This window comes from Poecilia formosa, unplaced genomic scaffold (assembly GCF_000485575.1).
Source record: "Poecilia formosa unplaced genomic scaffold, Poecilia_formosa-5.1.2 Scaffold53, whole genome shotgun sequence".
Classification (NCBI taxonomy): domain Eukaryota; kingdom Metazoa; phylum Chordata; class Actinopteri; order Cyprinodontiformes; family Poeciliidae; genus Poecilia; species Poecilia formosa.
In genome coordinates this window covers 2,195,929-2,213,564 of record NW_006799992.1, presented here as the reverse complement: position 1 = coordinate 2,213,564, position 17,636 = coordinate 2,195,929, and the positions used below count along the sequence as shown (strand labels likewise).

At 38.7% G+C, this 17,636-nt stretch overlaps 1 protein-coding gene and 1 long non-coding RNA gene across 2 annotated transcripts in view; one reads left to right on the top strand and one right to left on the bottom strand.

The window, feature by feature from the left end:
- Positions 1 to 17,285, top strand: part of hbs1l (HBS1-like translational GTPase) — a 25,324-nt gene extending 8,039 nt beyond the window's left edge. The window contains exons 5-18 of the mRNA XM_007552967.2: positions 7,058 to 7,166; positions 7,962 to 8,212; positions 8,811 to 8,976; positions 10,284 to 10,401; positions 12,839 to 12,985; positions 13,524 to 13,598; positions 13,726 to 13,843; positions 14,275 to 14,343; positions 14,476 to 14,580; positions 14,848 to 14,938; positions 15,103 to 15,211; positions 15,363 to 15,463; positions 16,107 to 16,251; positions 16,377 to 17,285. Coding sequence (XP_007553029.1) covers positions 7,058 to 7,166; positions 7,962 to 8,212; positions 8,811 to 8,976; positions 10,284 to 10,401; positions 12,839 to 12,985; positions 13,524 to 13,598; positions 13,726 to 13,843; positions 14,275 to 14,343; positions 14,476 to 14,580; positions 14,848 to 14,938; positions 15,103 to 15,211; positions 15,363 to 15,463; positions 16,107 to 16,251; positions 16,377 to 16,388 — 1,616 coding nt within the window. The 3' untranslated portion in view covers positions 16,389 to 17,285. The remainder of the gene's footprint in view (positions 1 to 7,057; positions 7,167 to 7,961; positions 8,213 to 8,810; positions 8,977 to 10,283; positions 10,402 to 12,838; positions 12,986 to 13,523; positions 13,599 to 13,725; positions 13,844 to 14,274; positions 14,344 to 14,475; positions 14,581 to 14,847; positions 14,939 to 15,102; positions 15,212 to 15,362; positions 15,464 to 16,106; positions 16,252 to 16,376) is intronic.
- Positions 16,786 to 17,456, bottom strand: LOC107836354 (uncharacterized). The gene is made up of 2 exons (XR_001662238.1): positions 16,873 to 17,456; positions 16,786 to 16,842 (listed from the first exon to the last, which is right to left on the bottom strand). It is a non-coding gene; the product is annotated as an uncharacterized LOC107836354 (long non-coding RNA).
- Between the last annotated feature and the right edge of the window lie 180 nt (positions 17,457 to 17,636).

The following is a 17,636-nucleotide window of genomic DNA, read 5'->3' as shown; positions in this document are numbered from 1 at the left end:
TTTAGTGAGTAATGGTGGGTCTTTTTTTACCATTTTTATCGTCTGCAATCTAGAAATGAGCAAGTACCTCATTAATAAGTGGGTGTGTCCAGCAAGTGCTGTGTCCTTTCGTCTGAAGGCAAGTCAGTGTGTGGGTTTGTGCAGGAAGCTGCAGTCTTGGAGAAAATGTCAGCCCGAGTGCACGTCGACTCCGCACAGCAGCCGATCAGCCTGCTTTATGTGTGTGCGTGTCTCTTTTACACCACCTACGTAGGAAAATCTGATCATGTCTCTCGACTTTCACAGCTTTGACAAAGGCTATGGCAGATCAAATCATTTAGCGTCTTTACAGGCTCTGCATTTCTGCAAGGCGTATCTGTTGCACAAACACTGTTTGTGAAGTGGTGCCAACACTGGAAAATACCATTTTTACTCTCAGCAAGTGGTCAAAGGAATGCAGGTGCATTTTTGCTTACATGTCAGGAGTGCTGCTACTTTATTGTGGTGCATGATGCAAAAGGACAAATTGACTAAGAGGGAAACATGGGCTTTGACTTGTATGGAAAAAGAGATGCTTGAATACCAATAGTCTTCGAAAATCTTATTTATTGTCAGGAAATAATCTAGGGTTAATGTGTAAGGAGTAATTTTGTGCGGTAGGAGCTTCCACAGCCAATTTTGAGAGAATATTAGATTTATTTCTCTGTTCAATTCATGCTGCTGGTAGTTCTAGGTTGGAGGCTTTAGCAAGACACCTTTTATGTTTGTGTGTGTTTCTGTTTTTAGATCAAAAAAATCTTGCGGATGTGCAGGGGTATTTAGCTTTCCAGCTCAATTCATAATTTATGCCACTGTCTCAATCACAAATGAAATGCTAGTATATGAGAACTGTGAAAGGAGCAGTTTAAATCATCATAGTGGAAAATAAGCGTGGTGATGCAAACTAAATGGAAAATATGAGATTGTGGTTAGATTTGTCCAGCTATTTTAATGCAGCTTAACCAACTCAGTTATGCAAAATTAAGACCTAACTACTTGTTTTATTTTGTCTTGCTGTCCTTAGTTGGCATTTTTGAAAGAATAAATTGTACTAGCGATACATTTCAGCAGTAACTGCATCATATTAACTAATCAACACTTTCATGTTTACTCTTCTAGGCTTGCATTTTTGTAAGAAATAAAGCGATGGATTTTTACAGTTATAATGTACACAACATTAAAGACTGCCTAAAGTGAAATGAAGAATACAGAGTAACAGTAACAGTTCATTTGGTTAACTTCTTACAACTATGCCAAATTAAATTGGCAGATATTTAAGCACGTGAGGATTTAACTAACAATCAGTAATGTCAGGCCGACCTCTTAAACAACAGAGATTTGTTGGCACTAAATACTTTCTGTAACTTCTCATTGTCATACAGAGAGTACGTAAGATAAATGAATTCCAACAGCCTTATTCTAAGTAAGTGTCTTACCTATTGAGGAGTTTTCTGAAAAGAAATTAGACAGAAGGGTGCCAATGCTGGGTCAGTGCTCACCTCGGATCTAAGCATTGGTGCCAAAGCAATAGTTTCAAAGAATCATTAAAAGCAGATTTTTTTTCTTCTCTGTTAAAATATTTTCGACCTGTTTAAATCTCTGGAGCCATGTTGTCTCCTCTTTGTCACAAAATGTGGGAACAGTTATAAGAAGGGTTGAACTCAGTTGGAAACATCTGACTTTCCAGTGTAGAATTCCACCTTCAGCTGGGGTTATTTCCAAGCATAGTGCGTCACTAGTTGCTCCTATTGGTTGCTTAATTTACGATGAAAAGGCTGACCTTTTATGAATAAAATGTTGGATAAGCAATGCAATAGCAAAAGCGGCTGCACATACTACATTTGTCACTGTGCTGTGTTTTAACGTTGCCGTTTAGTTTTTACAAATCGCGCTTGAAACACAGCGGAGAACTCTTGGGTGCCGTTTATAAACTCAGACTCGATACCAGAAATTCTGATCGAAATTATAAAGAGAGTTTATCAGTTCTTCTGGTTGTTTAAAATCGAACTTCTAAATTCAGTTTATGAATAAAGCAGATGTTAAGAGAGGAGTTTGGAAGGATGAAAATATGGAAAGTGTCATCTTTGTAATTAAACCGTCCGTGAATCAGATTTTATGGAAGAAGGATTAAATGTGTTGGTCAGTGTTGGTTCTCTAGCTCAGGAGAAAATAAATGGTTGTGTGTTTTTGCTTTTTATTTTTAATTTTTTTTAATGTTGTTGGGAGTATTGGGATGTCGTTGCTAAAGAGTTTACCAAGGTGGAAAAAAAAAAAAAAAAGCTTTTCTTCTTTTGCAAATCTTCGGAAAGAGAGAGGCCTCCACTTGTGGTAGCCTAAAAGTTGAAAGGTCATAGCAGAAAGTGGCTGATTAGAATCCCGTTCAAAGCTATTTGTGTTATTTGTAAACATAGATAAAACTGTGCCTTGACATTGTACACGTTGAGGTGGGGGACATTGTACATGAAAGCGCTGTTTTGGAGCAGCACTTTCATTTAAGTTTTATTTACACATTTAAAAACAGTAGGTGTGAGTTTTAAAGAAGTTGTTATGACTCAAAGATGAGTGTGTGCCGAGTAGGTGGGAGTCGGGGATGTTAAGATAACTCCTGACATGTTCACAGATGGCTATGTCTTTTGGGTGACTCATTTTGAAAAAGGGGTCACGCAGGCCCTCTCAAAGCTTTTTTTCCTCAGATACCAGTCTCATTTCCTTAGCAATCATTTTCATTCATGCCTGCAGTATTTCAGTATGAATGAAATTTAATTCCCAGGCGATGTCACAGATTCTCTAATATCTTTGCTTCAAGAAGTGCATCGATGTCAACAAAACAAGCAAGGAATTAGATTAATTTCATTACTGTACAACTGAAACCAGATATTTACATGGACTTTATAAAAAAAAGCACATAACCTTTTTTGTTCCCCTCACTCTATCAGTCGAGATGATCAAAAATATGTAATTTTGCTAAATGGCAAAGATGATTTAAGTACATATTTTAGAGTTTTAGAAAACTTTTAATACATTTCTTAAGGTGCCTAAGTTTACATGCATTCCTTGAGTATTTGATAGTATTGTCTTAATATTTTTGGGGGCGCCTATCTTAAGCTTCTCACAACAACTTGCTGGAATTTTTGCCCATTCCTCCAGAAAGAACTTGCACAACTGAGTCCGGTTTGTAGACTGCCTTGCCGGCACATGCCTTTTCAGCTCTGCCCACTTAAGGGACTGAGACCAGGGCTTTGTGATTGCCACTCCCAATCATTGACTTTGTTGTCCTTAATCCATTTCATTTACAATGTGATAGTGTGCTAAATGTTCATTTGGAAGACTAATTTGCACCAATGCTTCAACAACACCTGACTGGTATGTTTGGATGCTGCTTCAATATTTCAAAAATGATGTTCTTTCCTTATGATGCCATTACTTTTTGGTGTTTCTCGTGGTTGCAAGTTTTCTCTTCTTCCTCCAAATGGGAAAAAAAAAAAAAAAATCATCGTTATTGTAAAACTCTTAAAGCTTAGTTCCTATCAGACATCTTCCATGAACTAATCTGTCCTTTCATGTTGCTTTTTGAGTTCTAGCTTCATTAACTCTAAGCTGCCTTTCAGCCCATGTCCATATAGGTCATTTTACTCTGGACAATGACCTTTACCAGGTTCAGCCTGTATCTTGACAAGGTCTTTTGTTCTGTAATTGATGCCCACATTTTGCATTGAAACACATTCATCTCTGGGGAATGGAACCAGTGTTTCTCTGATCTGCATACCACCTGGACATTCCTGTGGTGTTTATACTTGTTTATAATTGTTTGAACAGATCAATGTGGCACCTTTAGGTATCTGGCAAACTGTATCAAATATGAATTGAAGTTGTTGAGGTTTACATTTCTGATTTATTTATTTATTTTTTATTTTTTCTATGATGTCACACCAGGATCTGGTATTCTTGGGGTGTTGCCTGAAAACACATCCATACTTGTGCTTCTACATCTCTTTAATTAAGCTTATAAAACCATGATGTAATCATCTGGGCTTTTCCAAACTGTGATTAGGCATAGGGATCTTAGTGTGTGTAAATTTCGGACTTTGAAAAAAAAAAAGCAAATAAAAATGATCGAAAGTACAGACATTGTGGATAATCATAACTGCTGTGCAGCAATAAAGTTTTAGTCCGATTTGAAAGGTTAGAAAGTAAGACAATAAACTTTTCTTATGTAGTGAACGTGAGTATCTTGTTTCAACTGTGTTATCTGTAACAAATAGTTTACTTATGTGGTGGTGGTGCAAACATCAAGTTTTCAGTACACATATTGATTTGGGTGTTTTCCCCCTTTCTGTCCCCACACGTTTCCCCCTTTTGAAAAGACTCATATTTTACCAGTTCTTGTCTTACAAAGTCTTTAGCGGCCTCCAGTGGTAAGCCCAGTCCATCTTTTGAATTCTCATCTCTCCTATCTTTCTATTAAGACAAAAATCCAGTTGAAAGAAAACTGAAGAGATTTAAGATGTTCAAATGTTGCATTTAAGAACACCATAGAGTTGATTTTAGTATTACATGCACATAAACATACAATGTAGGATATTGTTAATTTCTTGCTTTTATATCTTTCACCATATATTATATCCCTCCTTCCACATTTTGCATCTGTAGCTTCGTGTCTACACATTTTCTCACCAATTTACTACTGCCTCTTGTAACTTTTATATGCACTCTAGTGTTTATTTGAGGGGGGGAAGGGATGCTCAGTGTTTGCATATCCTGGGCGGACTCCTTTTATGCTGCTCAAAGTTTGGCCCTCAGGCCAAGTGTGCAGATGACTCACTGCAAGGGTCCCCTTTTCTAAAGAAATCCTGGATGGGAGCATGCCAAATGTCTACTTCACAGTCCAAACAGTGAAAAGAGATCCTGCTCCAAGCATCAAAGGTTGGATATGTATACGAGCGTTTTTTGTTTTGTTTTTGTTTTTTAAGCTACTGAGCCCTTAGGCAAGCTTCTGGAAAAATAAACAAAAAAAACAAAACTTAGTGCTTCATTGTTTACTAAAGCATTATCACGTTTTCACAGATCGAAATGTTCATTGGTCGTGGAGAAGGTTTCTTAATTTTTAAGATACTGGTGAAGATAGCATGGCATCAGACGGACAACAAAGAATGTGAAATTAAGTTCAGTCAAAAATAACTTTTTAGCTGATAATTCATATTACTTTGTTCCTCAGATATTTCCAATATATTTCAAATATAATGCTGTAAAAAATGTATTTGCCCTCTAAAAGATTTTGTCATGCATGCATGTTTCAAAAAATCCAAACAAATGTTAATGTCACTTAAAGTCTCTTAAATAAAATATGACTGACAAAAAGAAGAGGGCCAACAGATTCTATGTGGCAGCACATTGTGGTTTTAGCTAAAGAAAATCACTAATGTATGAGAATCAAAGTCATTGACAAGGGTTACAAAACATTTTTTGAGGCTTTGTACATGTGGACTCGCTACCAAGTCACAGGGAGAAAACATGGAAGACTGGAGAACCTTCCCAGGAGTGGCCAGTCTACCAAATTTACTCCAAGAGTGTGACAATGACACATGCAGGAGGCCCCAGATTAACTCAGAACAAACTCCACACACACAGCCACAGTATTTAGTAAGCTTTGTGTTCTCTCAGTTTTTCTTAAACTTTTCTTGATTAGTTTGATCTAAAATTAGACAAAAACTTTTCACAGGACTGTACATGTGGACTCGCTACTGTTCTTTTTATCGGAGGTTATGGAAACATCTGAAGTTTTAGTTTGTATGGACAAGAAAAAAAAAAACAGCTGCAGGATGTAGTGAAATTCCCCAGTGAACTCTTTTCTGTGTCATGTTACACATTTGAGAGGAGATGAAAAATGAGATATAGTGACAGACATCATCCTTAAAGTGTTATTTAAAATAATTAAAAATCATATCTTAAGTCTTTTGTGCTCAGAATAATGATTTCTTTTGCATACTGATAAGGTTCAGTTTGTGGCCATAGATGTGCTCCTTCTTTATGAAGGGGAAAAAAGTCCTCATCAGAGTGCAGCGAGTTGCATATCTATCTCTCAGAAAGAAAGGGACTTTTTCTTTAATTCAGGACAAGTCATTCAGAGACTGCTTGGTTAGAGAAAGTCCATTAATATTCTGTTGAATCACTCCTCTTATTTTCCCTAGGGGTATTTTTCTGATGTATGTGTTTAATTAAATCTACAGTATGAATAAAATAAGAAGTCACAGCTAAAGGCTGCTTCTTTACCGTTGATGGCTTTATTGGAAAAAAAAATATATATATATAAAAGGAGAAATATATTCTCTGGCTGCTTTTTAAAATAGAAACTAACTGACTAGATTTGTCTTTTAATCAGTAGTGAGTAAAAAAAAAATTGCTTTCACCTCCGTTTCTACACTTGCTGAGGTGACACCTTTTCAAAAGGATTCATTCTGTGAAATGCTGCGTCACGCTGATCTATTTACGTAGAGACGGGAGGCAACGGCCACTTCTGAAATTAACCCTTTCTGAGCCAGGATGTCACACACATGAACACAGTGTGCAGTAGGCTTGGCTGTGCAACCCAGTCTGAATGAATCAGAAACCTGTCGATATGAGTGGGACCGGTGGCCATTCGGGACTGGGATGACAAAGCAATGACCTCAACGAGTCTCTCTGCTGCACAATATGAGCTTCCAATCTGATAGACGGGAGGTTCACAGCACAGCAGGTTCCACCGTGCACTCTCACTTCTCTCAAATATCTACCATACACGCCTATGTGCAACTGTGACCGGTACAGTTATCAGCGTTATCAAGTCTCAGCCCCAGGGCTTTACATCTGACTTAAATTATCTAGGTTATGTTAGTGTGCAGTTTTCTGAATCCATACAAATGGTTTCCTCACTGATTTCAACTGACAAAGTGAACAGAGATAGGCATGCATTGCAGCTCGCTCTGAGTTGCAGTCTTCTCCCAATTGTATGCTTTGTTGCAGGTAAATCATGGTTGCTTCTGTTTGCTCGTTACTCTCGTAGCTAAAAGCAGAGATGCGGCTCCCGATAAACTGGACTCCGAAGTGGTTCCCAAAGTGGCCAGAATGACCGTCTCTGGCAAGAAGCAGACTATGGGCTTCGATGTTCCCAGGTATGCTAAACCCTTTTCCCTCTCAAACAGGTATAAATTAGTAAAGTACTCTCAAAAGGTTAAGATCAGTAATTCTATTCCAAATGTAAAACTCATATTTTTTTTACAAAGGAAGCCTAAAAGGTTAGGCTTCCTTTTGCATGAATTCCTGCATTAATGCAACATGGCAAAGAGGTGATCACCCTGTCGCTCTGTTAAGGTGTAATGGAAGCCCAGCTTGATATAGCTGGGCTTTCCTAAATGGATAGGCCTGGTGTCTTCTTGAATGGATACCAAGTCTTGCTGGCAAAGGAAGCAGCATCTTTATAAACAAATGTCCAGATGGCACATGACTGAGCTGATTTTGGACTTGACAGAAACCAGGAGGCCAAACACCAGGTGAAGACATCACTCCCCAAATCATCAGGGATTTTGGGAAACCATAATGTGAACCTCACACATCTTGGATTCATGCTTTAGAAAGCGATGTGACAATTTTTTCATGTCCTGGATAGTTAGTTGGACTTGAAGACTATCCAGCTCTTGGAGGACTGACTTCAGCAACAAGTCCTTGCCTTGTGAATCCCCTTCAAACTCTTGAATGAGCTTTGCTTCGCAATACTATCAAGACTGCTGTGAAACCTTTTATGTAATACCTGGAGTCTCACCTTATGAACTGAATTACTAAACATGAACTTTTCAATGATATTCTTGTTCAACAAGATTCTATTTTTTACATGCTCTGATCTCATATTTGTGACTCAGATCATACTATTCATTGTTTTACACTGACAAAACATGAAATGTTCTCCTCAGCTCAGGGGAAAACGGCGTTCTCGCCAGCCCAGCACGGCGAGGTGACAGCCCCGAAAACACCAAGGCGACTCCGGTCCCCGAGGCCGCACCCAAACGACCCGAGACCCCATCCAAAACGTCAAACGGAGACGAGGTCTCCGCCGCTGCTACGCCAGGACGCTCCTCCGGAAAGACGCGGCAGGCGATCAACATCAAGGCAGAGCTGGAGAGGAGACAAGGGGGCAAACCTCTGTTAAATTTAGTAGTAATAGGTAGGATGAAAGCACAGTTGTCTGGGAAAGTAACTTGGAGGGAATATCTTTATGCACAAGAGTTAGAAAAATATATATATCTTTCAGTACAGGTGTAGTTGTTTTTTGTGCAAGAAGCCGAGCAATAAAGTCAAGGAAGATTAGTTGCACCTTTATTACCAGTGTTGCTGTTTTAGTTTTGCCCATGTTTGGTATGCATGGATGTGTTGACTTCAGACCCAGCACAGTTGCTCAATCATCTTTTCATTCTCAGTTACACCAGAAAAAGTGACTTGGTAGTTTCAGAAGTGCAGATGATTCTAGTTTCCCATAGAGAATGAAACCATTCGTGTTACCACGGCCCCCCTCCCCCTGTCACCCTCCATCCTTGTTCCCATTTCTGTCTGCCTCTCTCCACTTGCACAACTCTTCTGTTTCCTTCTCCCGCCTGTGGTTTCTCTTTGCCATGCTTTATCTTCTCCCCTCTGCTACCTAGCTTGTCATTATTAGCACATTCTTCCTCCTTTCTTTATCTGTCCTCGCCACCCTGCATCCACTCAGCATCCTCAGCTTTGTTTCAAAACTACCTTGCCTCATGTGTTGTCTCTCTTCTCTGCAGGTCATGTGGACGCAGGTAAGAGCACCCTGATGGGCCACTTGCTTTATCTGCTGGGGAACGTCAACAAGCGCACCATGCACAAGTACGAACAGGAGTCGAAAAAGGCTGGAAAGGCCTCCTTTGCCTACGCCTGGGTTCTGGACGAAACCGGCGAGGAGAGGGACAGGTAGCTACCGTCTGATTGATAAAACTGCACAACAAAGCTGAGTACAAGCTGCAAAAAAAAAAAAAAAAAAGTTGAAATGCACACAGATAGTTTTGATGATCGTGAACAGGGCCCAGCGTGACTCCATGCTGTAAAAAATATTGCCGTCTAACTTCTCTTTGATACACAGCAGACAAAGGGTCACCATGTTCATCGAACAGACCCAGCAAAACAATTATTACAAAGACAACATGTTGTAAAAACAGTTAATATATGAAAATAAAATATCTTGCAAAATATTCCATACCCACTGAACTTTTTTGCATTTTGTCACGTTGGTCACAAAACTGATTGCATGAAGTTGGGATTTGGTGTGATAGACCAGCACAAAGTGCTTTATTGTGAAGTGAAAATATGTATGGGATTCCATATGTTCTTCCTTGTAAAATCTGAGAAGCAATGCTTTCTTTGTCTAGAAATAATTTCAATATTTTTTAGCGACACTGCAAGAGATCTGAATCTGTGGAGAGAGTTAAATATTAGGATGATTGTAAGAAAAGCTTTTAGTTGACGCGAAAGACTTTGAGGATGGGAAACGGGTGACCATAAAGATGCCTCAGACCTAAACCAGTTCAGAGTCTGTGACTGATTTGACAGTTGATGATTACATTACTCTTTCTCTCCATTCAGCAAATAAAGCTCCAGCTCAAGCAGAACATGGTCAAAAATGGTCCATTGATGTGCACTCCAAGAAACTTGCAGAAGTAACTGCAGGAAAACATGGTTCTTAAAAATTTTGACTCTGCAGCCGAGTAATTTGAATACCACTGCGCGTCACGCTTTAAATTTTGTTTTTATTTCTACAATGTGTTTAAAAACCAGGTTTATCGTGTGAAATGCAAATAGAGTACACTAAAGCTTGCATTTGTGACTTGACAAAATGCGAAAAGGTCCAAGGGGCGTGCATACTTTTGTGAGCCGCTGCTTGTCCTCGCACGGCATCTCTGTTTTTATGACGAGAACAAAACGGAAGCGAAATATTTTCAGAAACAGAAAGTGACATGGGTGGGAATACATCCGTACTCACCAGTAACATCTGAAGTAGACACACAATATATCGAGAGCCACGCCTAGTTTTAAATCTGCATCAAAAGGCTTTTGGACGACTCAGCAATCTGATAGCAGGATTTCCTTGTTTATACACTTTTTACACCTGCTACGCATGTACATGTATTTATTTTTAATCTGATAAGAACAGATGGTTGAAATGTCTCTTGAATTGTTTTTTTTTATTTTTTATTTTTTATTTTTTTTGCGTTTTACTCTAGAGGGGTGACAATGGATGTGGGCATGACAAAGTTTGAGACAAACTCTAAGGTGGTGACTCTGATGGACGCTCCGGGACACAGAGACTTCATTCCCAACATGATCACAGGCGCTGCACAGGTACACCCGGCCAAACTCCAAAGCAGCCTGCACACTGCATATAAATGAAGCCATTAACTCACTGCAGTTACTGGAGAACACTGGAAAAAAAACAAAAAAACATTGAATCTTTTTTTTTGTGTGACAGTGATAGCAGACATTCAGAAGAATACCATGTACAACAGTTTTGACTCTTTGATTTTACTAGTAGCACTTTTAATGAATTTTGGATTATTAGCAACTATTATACATATGTCTTTACAATAAATGTCTGCTTCTAGTGCATGAACGTTTTACTAGAATGTTTAGGTGTTTATGGGTTACTTAGGATACCAACTGTTGGCTTAATAACCGGGGATATTTTTTTTTCCAGGTTATTTTTTTTATGACTCCTCTCATATCTCAACAAGCCTCTTGATTCGAATCTTTTCTGCCCCTCCCCTGTGCTCCGTGCACCAACATCTTGCCACACCCGTCAGCATCATTTCTGTGGTTTTTGCTGCTGTGTCACCAGGTATCTTTGCAGGCATGGGTGTGCTTGTCTCCTCTCTCTTTTCGTGAAGAATTTGTGTAATTTCTCTTTTTTCTGTATGACTGTCCTCACGTTTAGCCTCTTTCTGTAGTGAGTAAGGGGTTTCTGTTTCAGACAAACTCCTTAGTCATGATCACGTCCATGATATGTGGGCCTCAGAAGACGTTTATTGCGTCCTATATGTTTGTTTATAAATTCTTGGGTAAATGTCAGGTTTTGCAGCCAATATCAGGGGTTGAATTTACGAATTTACTTTGAGAACATTTATTTTAACTGCGATATGTGTTTACATGCAGAAATAGTGTGTGGAAAACACGACCGCATGATTCAGTAGCTTATAAAACCATCTGAATGACATTGAACTAATCAACTTCTGCAAGATCTTATCAGTCTTTCACAACATTATCTGGGGATTTTAGCTCTCTACGGTGTGGCCTTTATTCATTGAGTGCTTTTTGGAGCTTGTTTGCACACACTTTTCAGTTCACAGCATTTTATTTGGGTTGACATCAGAAGTCAGACTGTGAGCAATCGCCCTTGTTAATTTCTTTTTCAGACATTCCAGTTTAGATTTGCGTACAAGTTTGGGATTATCGTCCTGCTTCACGACTTCGTTTAAAGGAAACTTTAGCTGTTCGACATTAACCACCAGAATACTTTGATAAACGTTTACCAAAATTCTGCAGCAGCTTCACTATGCTTTTATATTAATTGGTTGTTTTTTGGGTTTTTTTTTGCCAGTGCCAGGTAATGGTTTAGTTTTACAAAACATTGCTCTGTTGGAGACATGTCAAACTGAATCTACATCTTATTATTACTCATCGGCCTTCAACCCGACTGAAACTTGATTTTACTCAACTTTTATTGATATAGATTTATTTGATGTTTCCTTTTCTCATATTGATCTCTCATGCTATTAGCTCTGTTCAGCTGAAGCTGTTATTAAAGCTCTTTATAAATAAAGCTGCTGCTGCTGATGATAATGATCTGACCCATAAGATCATTTCAAGTCTTTTTTTTAACGCCCCCCACCCCCAGTCATTTAGATTGCAGTCACACCAGTCACACTGCATATATCCCACAATGCATCACAGCAACTCATGGCTCAAGGAATGAGTGCACAAAAGCTACGTCCACAAAGAATGAGGTGTAGCAGCAAAACGCGTAACACTTTTTGTGTTATCAAGAAATAAAAAAAGTCAGCTACGAAATATGGCATCAAACACCAAAACATGAACTTCTTCCAAAACAAATGCCAAGGATATCATAGAGAGCATGGATAATAAACTGTAATTTTTTTGTGGTTTTTTTTTTTTTTTTTATTATTATTATTATTATTTTCACCTGCAATCAGATGTTATTGTTCTTTATGCTTGTTTACATTCATATTCTCACAGCTATTTTAATTTGGCGGATAAATAATCCTGATTACCATAGGCTGTGATTGAATTTGGAGAACAATCAAAAGTCAACGCTGTCATTTTTAAACACTACACTTAAATATTAGCATTTATTGTTGGTTCGCACTTAATATTGCACATCTGTGCTGTCTCTTTGTTAAGAGAGAGTAAAAAGTATTTATATCCCTTGATGTTTTACATGAGTTTTTATTTTTTATCAAATACCAACACAGTGTCACATAGTTATGAAGTGGAACGAAAAGGAGACATGGGCTTTCCAGATTTCTTACAAATCAAAGCCTGCACATGTGGTCTGCATTTATGTTCAGCCGTCTTTGGTCTGACACCCCAAAAATAAAAATCAATTACGAACAAGTAGAGGTGGCATTGTTAGTGAGTAGAATCCACCTGTGTGTGTAATTTAACCTGTTCTGTAAAGGCCTCTGAGTCGTTAAAGCCAAACACAACACTGTCACGTTTTGCAGCCTCTTATGTTTCTCATGGCCCTCGCCGCCTCTTCCTCCAGGCCGACGTCGCGGTGCTCGTGGTGGACGCCAGCAGAGGAGAGTTCGAGGCCGGCTTTGAAGCAGGCGGTCAGACCAGAGAGCACGCCCTGCTGGTGCGTTCGCTGGGTGTCACTCAGCTGGCCGTAGCTATAAACAAGATGGACCAGGTAACATCTGCTGCTCTAACGCAGCTATATCTGAACGGGTTTATGGAATAGTTCTATGTTTTTTTTTTTTTTTTAATGTTACAGTTTGCGAAAACTGGCGAGACATCTGCTCTTGTAAGGCTAATCTTGATTTATATTTACAGATGGATGTTTGGGATGCTGAAATTTCAAAAGCTGTACAAAACAAAAAATGCTTTTTCACTTAGATTTTTAGGCTTTCTAGTAATTACTGTATATTATTTTTTTATTATTATTTCTGCAGAAAGGAAACACAAGGTAGCAAAAGGTCTAATTTGGCATATGTATTACAATTACAGTTGGCGAAATATATTTTCTGAGTTTCAGCACAATCAGTTTTACACCGACATGTTTCTATCCGATGCAAAAGCAGCATTATGAAACTGCACTTGTGTATTTTTGTTTCCTACAATCTCCGGTATGTTGCTGACAAATTTCGATTTCACTGCCTTGCTGACAGGGAAACTTTCTTCTTGTTTTATTTCCTTTGTGTGTGTGTGTGTGTGTGTCTCTGATTTAGGTAAACTGGCAAAAGGAGCGTTTCCAAGAAATCAGCTCAAAACTTGGCCATTTTCTGAAGCAGGCGGGATTCAAGGTGGGGTTTGAACCAAACCTGTGTCACCCCGTGTTACTGCTCTAATGCTGCTTATAAACAATGAGCTGGGAAAAGAGTATTTTCCAGTCCTTGTTTGGTTTCATCCTGGACCTGTCTGTTTCTCCAGGAGTCCGATGTTTTCTTCGTCCCCACCAGCGGCCTCTCAGGAGAAAATCTCACTGCAAGAAGCACAGTATCAGAGCTGACATCTTGGTACAGTGGACCCAGCCTGCTGGAGCAGATTGGTAATCCACACTCAATGGCTTTTAAAGCAGTTTGCCACTTTAATACAGCTCTATTTTGTCAAATAACATTGCAAACTACAAATTTGCAAACAAATGTGATGATTATATTTGTTTGTTTTTGCATGTTTGCACCCTACTTACCTTATAATATGGAATAGTTTAACAAACTGAGTAAACAGAAACCAGCCTACTGTTTAGTCTGAGCACATTGCTAAATTCATTGATGTATCAAGTCTGGTTTCTTTCCAGTTTTGCGTGCGTGTGTACTGAGTTGGGTCCGTCAAAGTGCTGACCATCCAGACTCTGTCTGGTACCACAGAAAATGATTCAGTGCCATATGTTATCAGACTTCTCATAATATTTACCAGTCTTCTTCCTACTACTGATGGTTTTGACTTCCTCCTTTTCTGTCTGTCGTTTTTGCCCTCAAGATGCATTCAAAGCCCCTCAGCGGTCAATAGACAAACCTTTCAGACTGTGCGTCTCAGATGTGTTCAAAGGTAAAAAATAAATAAATAAATAAATAAATAAATAAATAAATAAATCACCTTTGCGTGTTAAAAATGTTGCAGATGTCTCTTTCTTTTCATATTTTTACATGCATGTCCTTACATGTGTGAATCTATTTGCAGACCAGGGCTCAGGCTTCTGTGTTACAGGGAAGATTGAGGCTGGTTTTATTCAGACAGGAGACAAAATACTGGCAATGCCTCCCAATGAAACCTGCACAGTTAAAGGTAAGCACTGTGTCACACTTTTCATCATGAACTCTGTTTATTTAACCAAAATGTGTTCCCTCAGAATCTGTATCAGTTAGTCCTCTTTTAAATTTCTCATACGTTAGAAGCACATTTCTGTTTGGAAGCAGGAAATTCAATAAATTTCACATGACTTATTGAGCTTCGATTTTGTTCATTTGTCTGTTTTGCGACTGAGTTTCTGAAGATAAACACTGCCACCAGGTGGCCACCGACTGACTTGCGCTCTGTGTTTTTGTGCTGCAGGAATCACTCTTCATGATGAGGCGCTGGACTGGGCCGTAGCCGGAGACCACGTCAGCCTCACCGTGACTGGGATGGACATCATCAAGATTAAGTAAACCTACAGAATATTTTCTTTAATAAACAAAAGTTGTTTCATTTTTATGATTAATCCACCTTCAGAGCATCACTTTTTGGGTGTGTGTGGCGTCTTACAGAGCCACATGTATGTTCTTAACTCAAAGCATTCTGCCTGCTTGTTGTTCTGCTTCCCTACAGTGTCGGCTGTGTGTTCTGTGACCCCAAGGAGCCGATTCGAGTCTGTACTCGATTCAGAGCCAGAATCCTGCTCTTCAATATCGAGGTTCCCATCACACAAGGCTTTCCGGTAAGTGTCACAAAACATTCACAGCTTAGTCTTAATCTGGTGAATGTGTATTGTGTTCTTCTCTCTGGAAGACATTGATAACAGTTTGTGCGAGCATCTTAAAAATGAGTTTTTGTGGGGTTTTTTTTTTGTTTTTGTTTTTTTTGCACAGGTACTGTTGCATTACCAGACAGTCAGTGAGCCGGCCACCATTAAGAAACTAATCAGCGTTCTGCACAAGAGCAGCGGTGAAGTCCTAAAGAAGAAGCCAAAGTGAGTTTCTGGGAAGAGTGTCACTGCATTTCTTTTACATTTATTAATGTAAAGTTCAGTCACTGAGAGCTACTTTGATGCTGCTTCTCGTACATTTAAAACCACAACGTAAGCGTTAGTGCGTGTGTTAAGGTTGATTTGTATTGGTTAAAATAATTCATCGGTATATATTTTTTTTGTTCTTAAATTATGTAAATTCTGTGTTTTCAAATATATTTGTATAAAACATTGAATTAGATTTATAGTCAGAAAAATATGACATCTATCAAATAGTCAGTTCTTCTAAACAAATGTTGCCACATTGACATTTAATATATATATATATATATTTTTTTTTTCATATTTGATGTAATCTAGTTTTATTCATTAAACAAAAGAGGGAATCAAAAAGGTGTATTCTATCCGACACTCCAGCCCCTATTTGCTGGTGTTGCCTTCTGTTCAACACGCCTGTTGTGATCTTTAGCCATTTTAAGTGGTAACAAATGTTTGCTTCTCCTTAGTTTTCATTACGTTTTATATAAACAAAGGCTTCAATTTTAGTTATGTGGTTATTTGTTTTTTCCCATATTGTCAAATTTTATGTTAAATACCCACACGTCCAAATAGGTTAGAAAATCTCCTGCTCGTGTTTCTCACTCAGGTGTTTGAGTAAGGGCATGAATGCCATTGTGGAGATTCAGACCCAGAGGCCGGTGTCATTAGAGCTGTACAAGGACTACAAAGAACTGGGCCGCTTCATGTTGAGATACGTCGGCTCCACCATCGCTGCAGGTGTCGTCACAGAGGTAAGATGGAACTATTCAGGCGACGTAAACTTATTTGTGTCTTGCACACCTCAGATTGCGTACAGATAATTTCCATTTTGAGACAAAGTCTCATCTGTTTGGTTGGGATTTTCTCTTCACCACAGATCAAAGAATGAAGGTCATTTCCACGAACAAAGAGCCATTCAGATCGTGCTCGGCAGCATTCCTGCAGCCAGAGACACTGAGCAGTTCTTCCAAGAGATGCCACTCACTGAGTCAGAGAACCATTTTTACCCATCCTGTCCTCCCATATCGCTGCGGCAGCTACTTGACCCTGACCATCGCGATCAACACTAAGTTCACCCAGCAAGCACCTTTCTACTAAAGTTAATACAGTAATAAGTAATCAGACCAATTCTACTTGAGGTATTCACACCGAAGGAGCTGCAGCTGATTATTAACCCTGACTGATGTGGTCTTCTCCTTTATGCAGCTTCATGAACAAGTCCAAAAATATCTCTCTGTATTTGAATATAATTCAGTTTACAGCGGCTGTTTTTTTTTTTGTTTTGTTTTGTTTTTTAGGTTTTTCTATTCAAAAATGAATGTCAAGGTTCAAAAATACATCAGCTCGGAAACAATGGAGGGAAAAAAACAAACAAACAAAAAAAAAACAGTTTCTCATGCTAAAAATATGTTTGCATATTAAGTTTGCTCAGGGGGTTGCGGGAGGCGAACAAGCATTCGAATGGTTTTAATTTAAACAAAAAAGGGTTATCTAAAAGAAGAAGACACAAGATAATTAAAATGCTTCTTTAAATGAACAGTAAGGCATCAACTAAAGGGCTTTTTGTTTTAATTTTTACCTCATCTGGAGGTTAAATTATCTTAGTCGGAAACGACATGAAATGAACTCTGCATCAGCTGCTTGTGGTTAATGTTTTGATTTAAAGACTGAACCTACTATGAAATGGCAACAGAATAATGGCATCAGAGGTTTTGCTGTCACAAACAAAAAAATGTATAAAAGTTTGTTTCAGACTCTTTGAATAAATATGTTCAGCAATTGGAAATGTGCTGGGTTTTGCCGCTTGCCTTTTTTCATTGAACTGGAAACCAGCATAAAAACACCTGTCATCAGAGCTGCCACCAACAACACCCAGAAAATTCAACAGGCTATGTATTTCCAGGGTAAAATAAATTTCAACATGTCTAATTCTTTCGATTCCTGTCTACTTGTTTTTTTTCCACTGTTGGTCTGCAGATGCAGATATAAAAAGCTAAGATTTAAGTTGGTTTCATTATAAAAAAGGTCTACTTATTGTCTACAGAGTCAATCACTTATCCATTTTATTTTTTTTGTACATTGCTTGCAGAATGTATTCACAGTGCCTTTCAGCTGCAAGAACTCCAAACTCAGGACT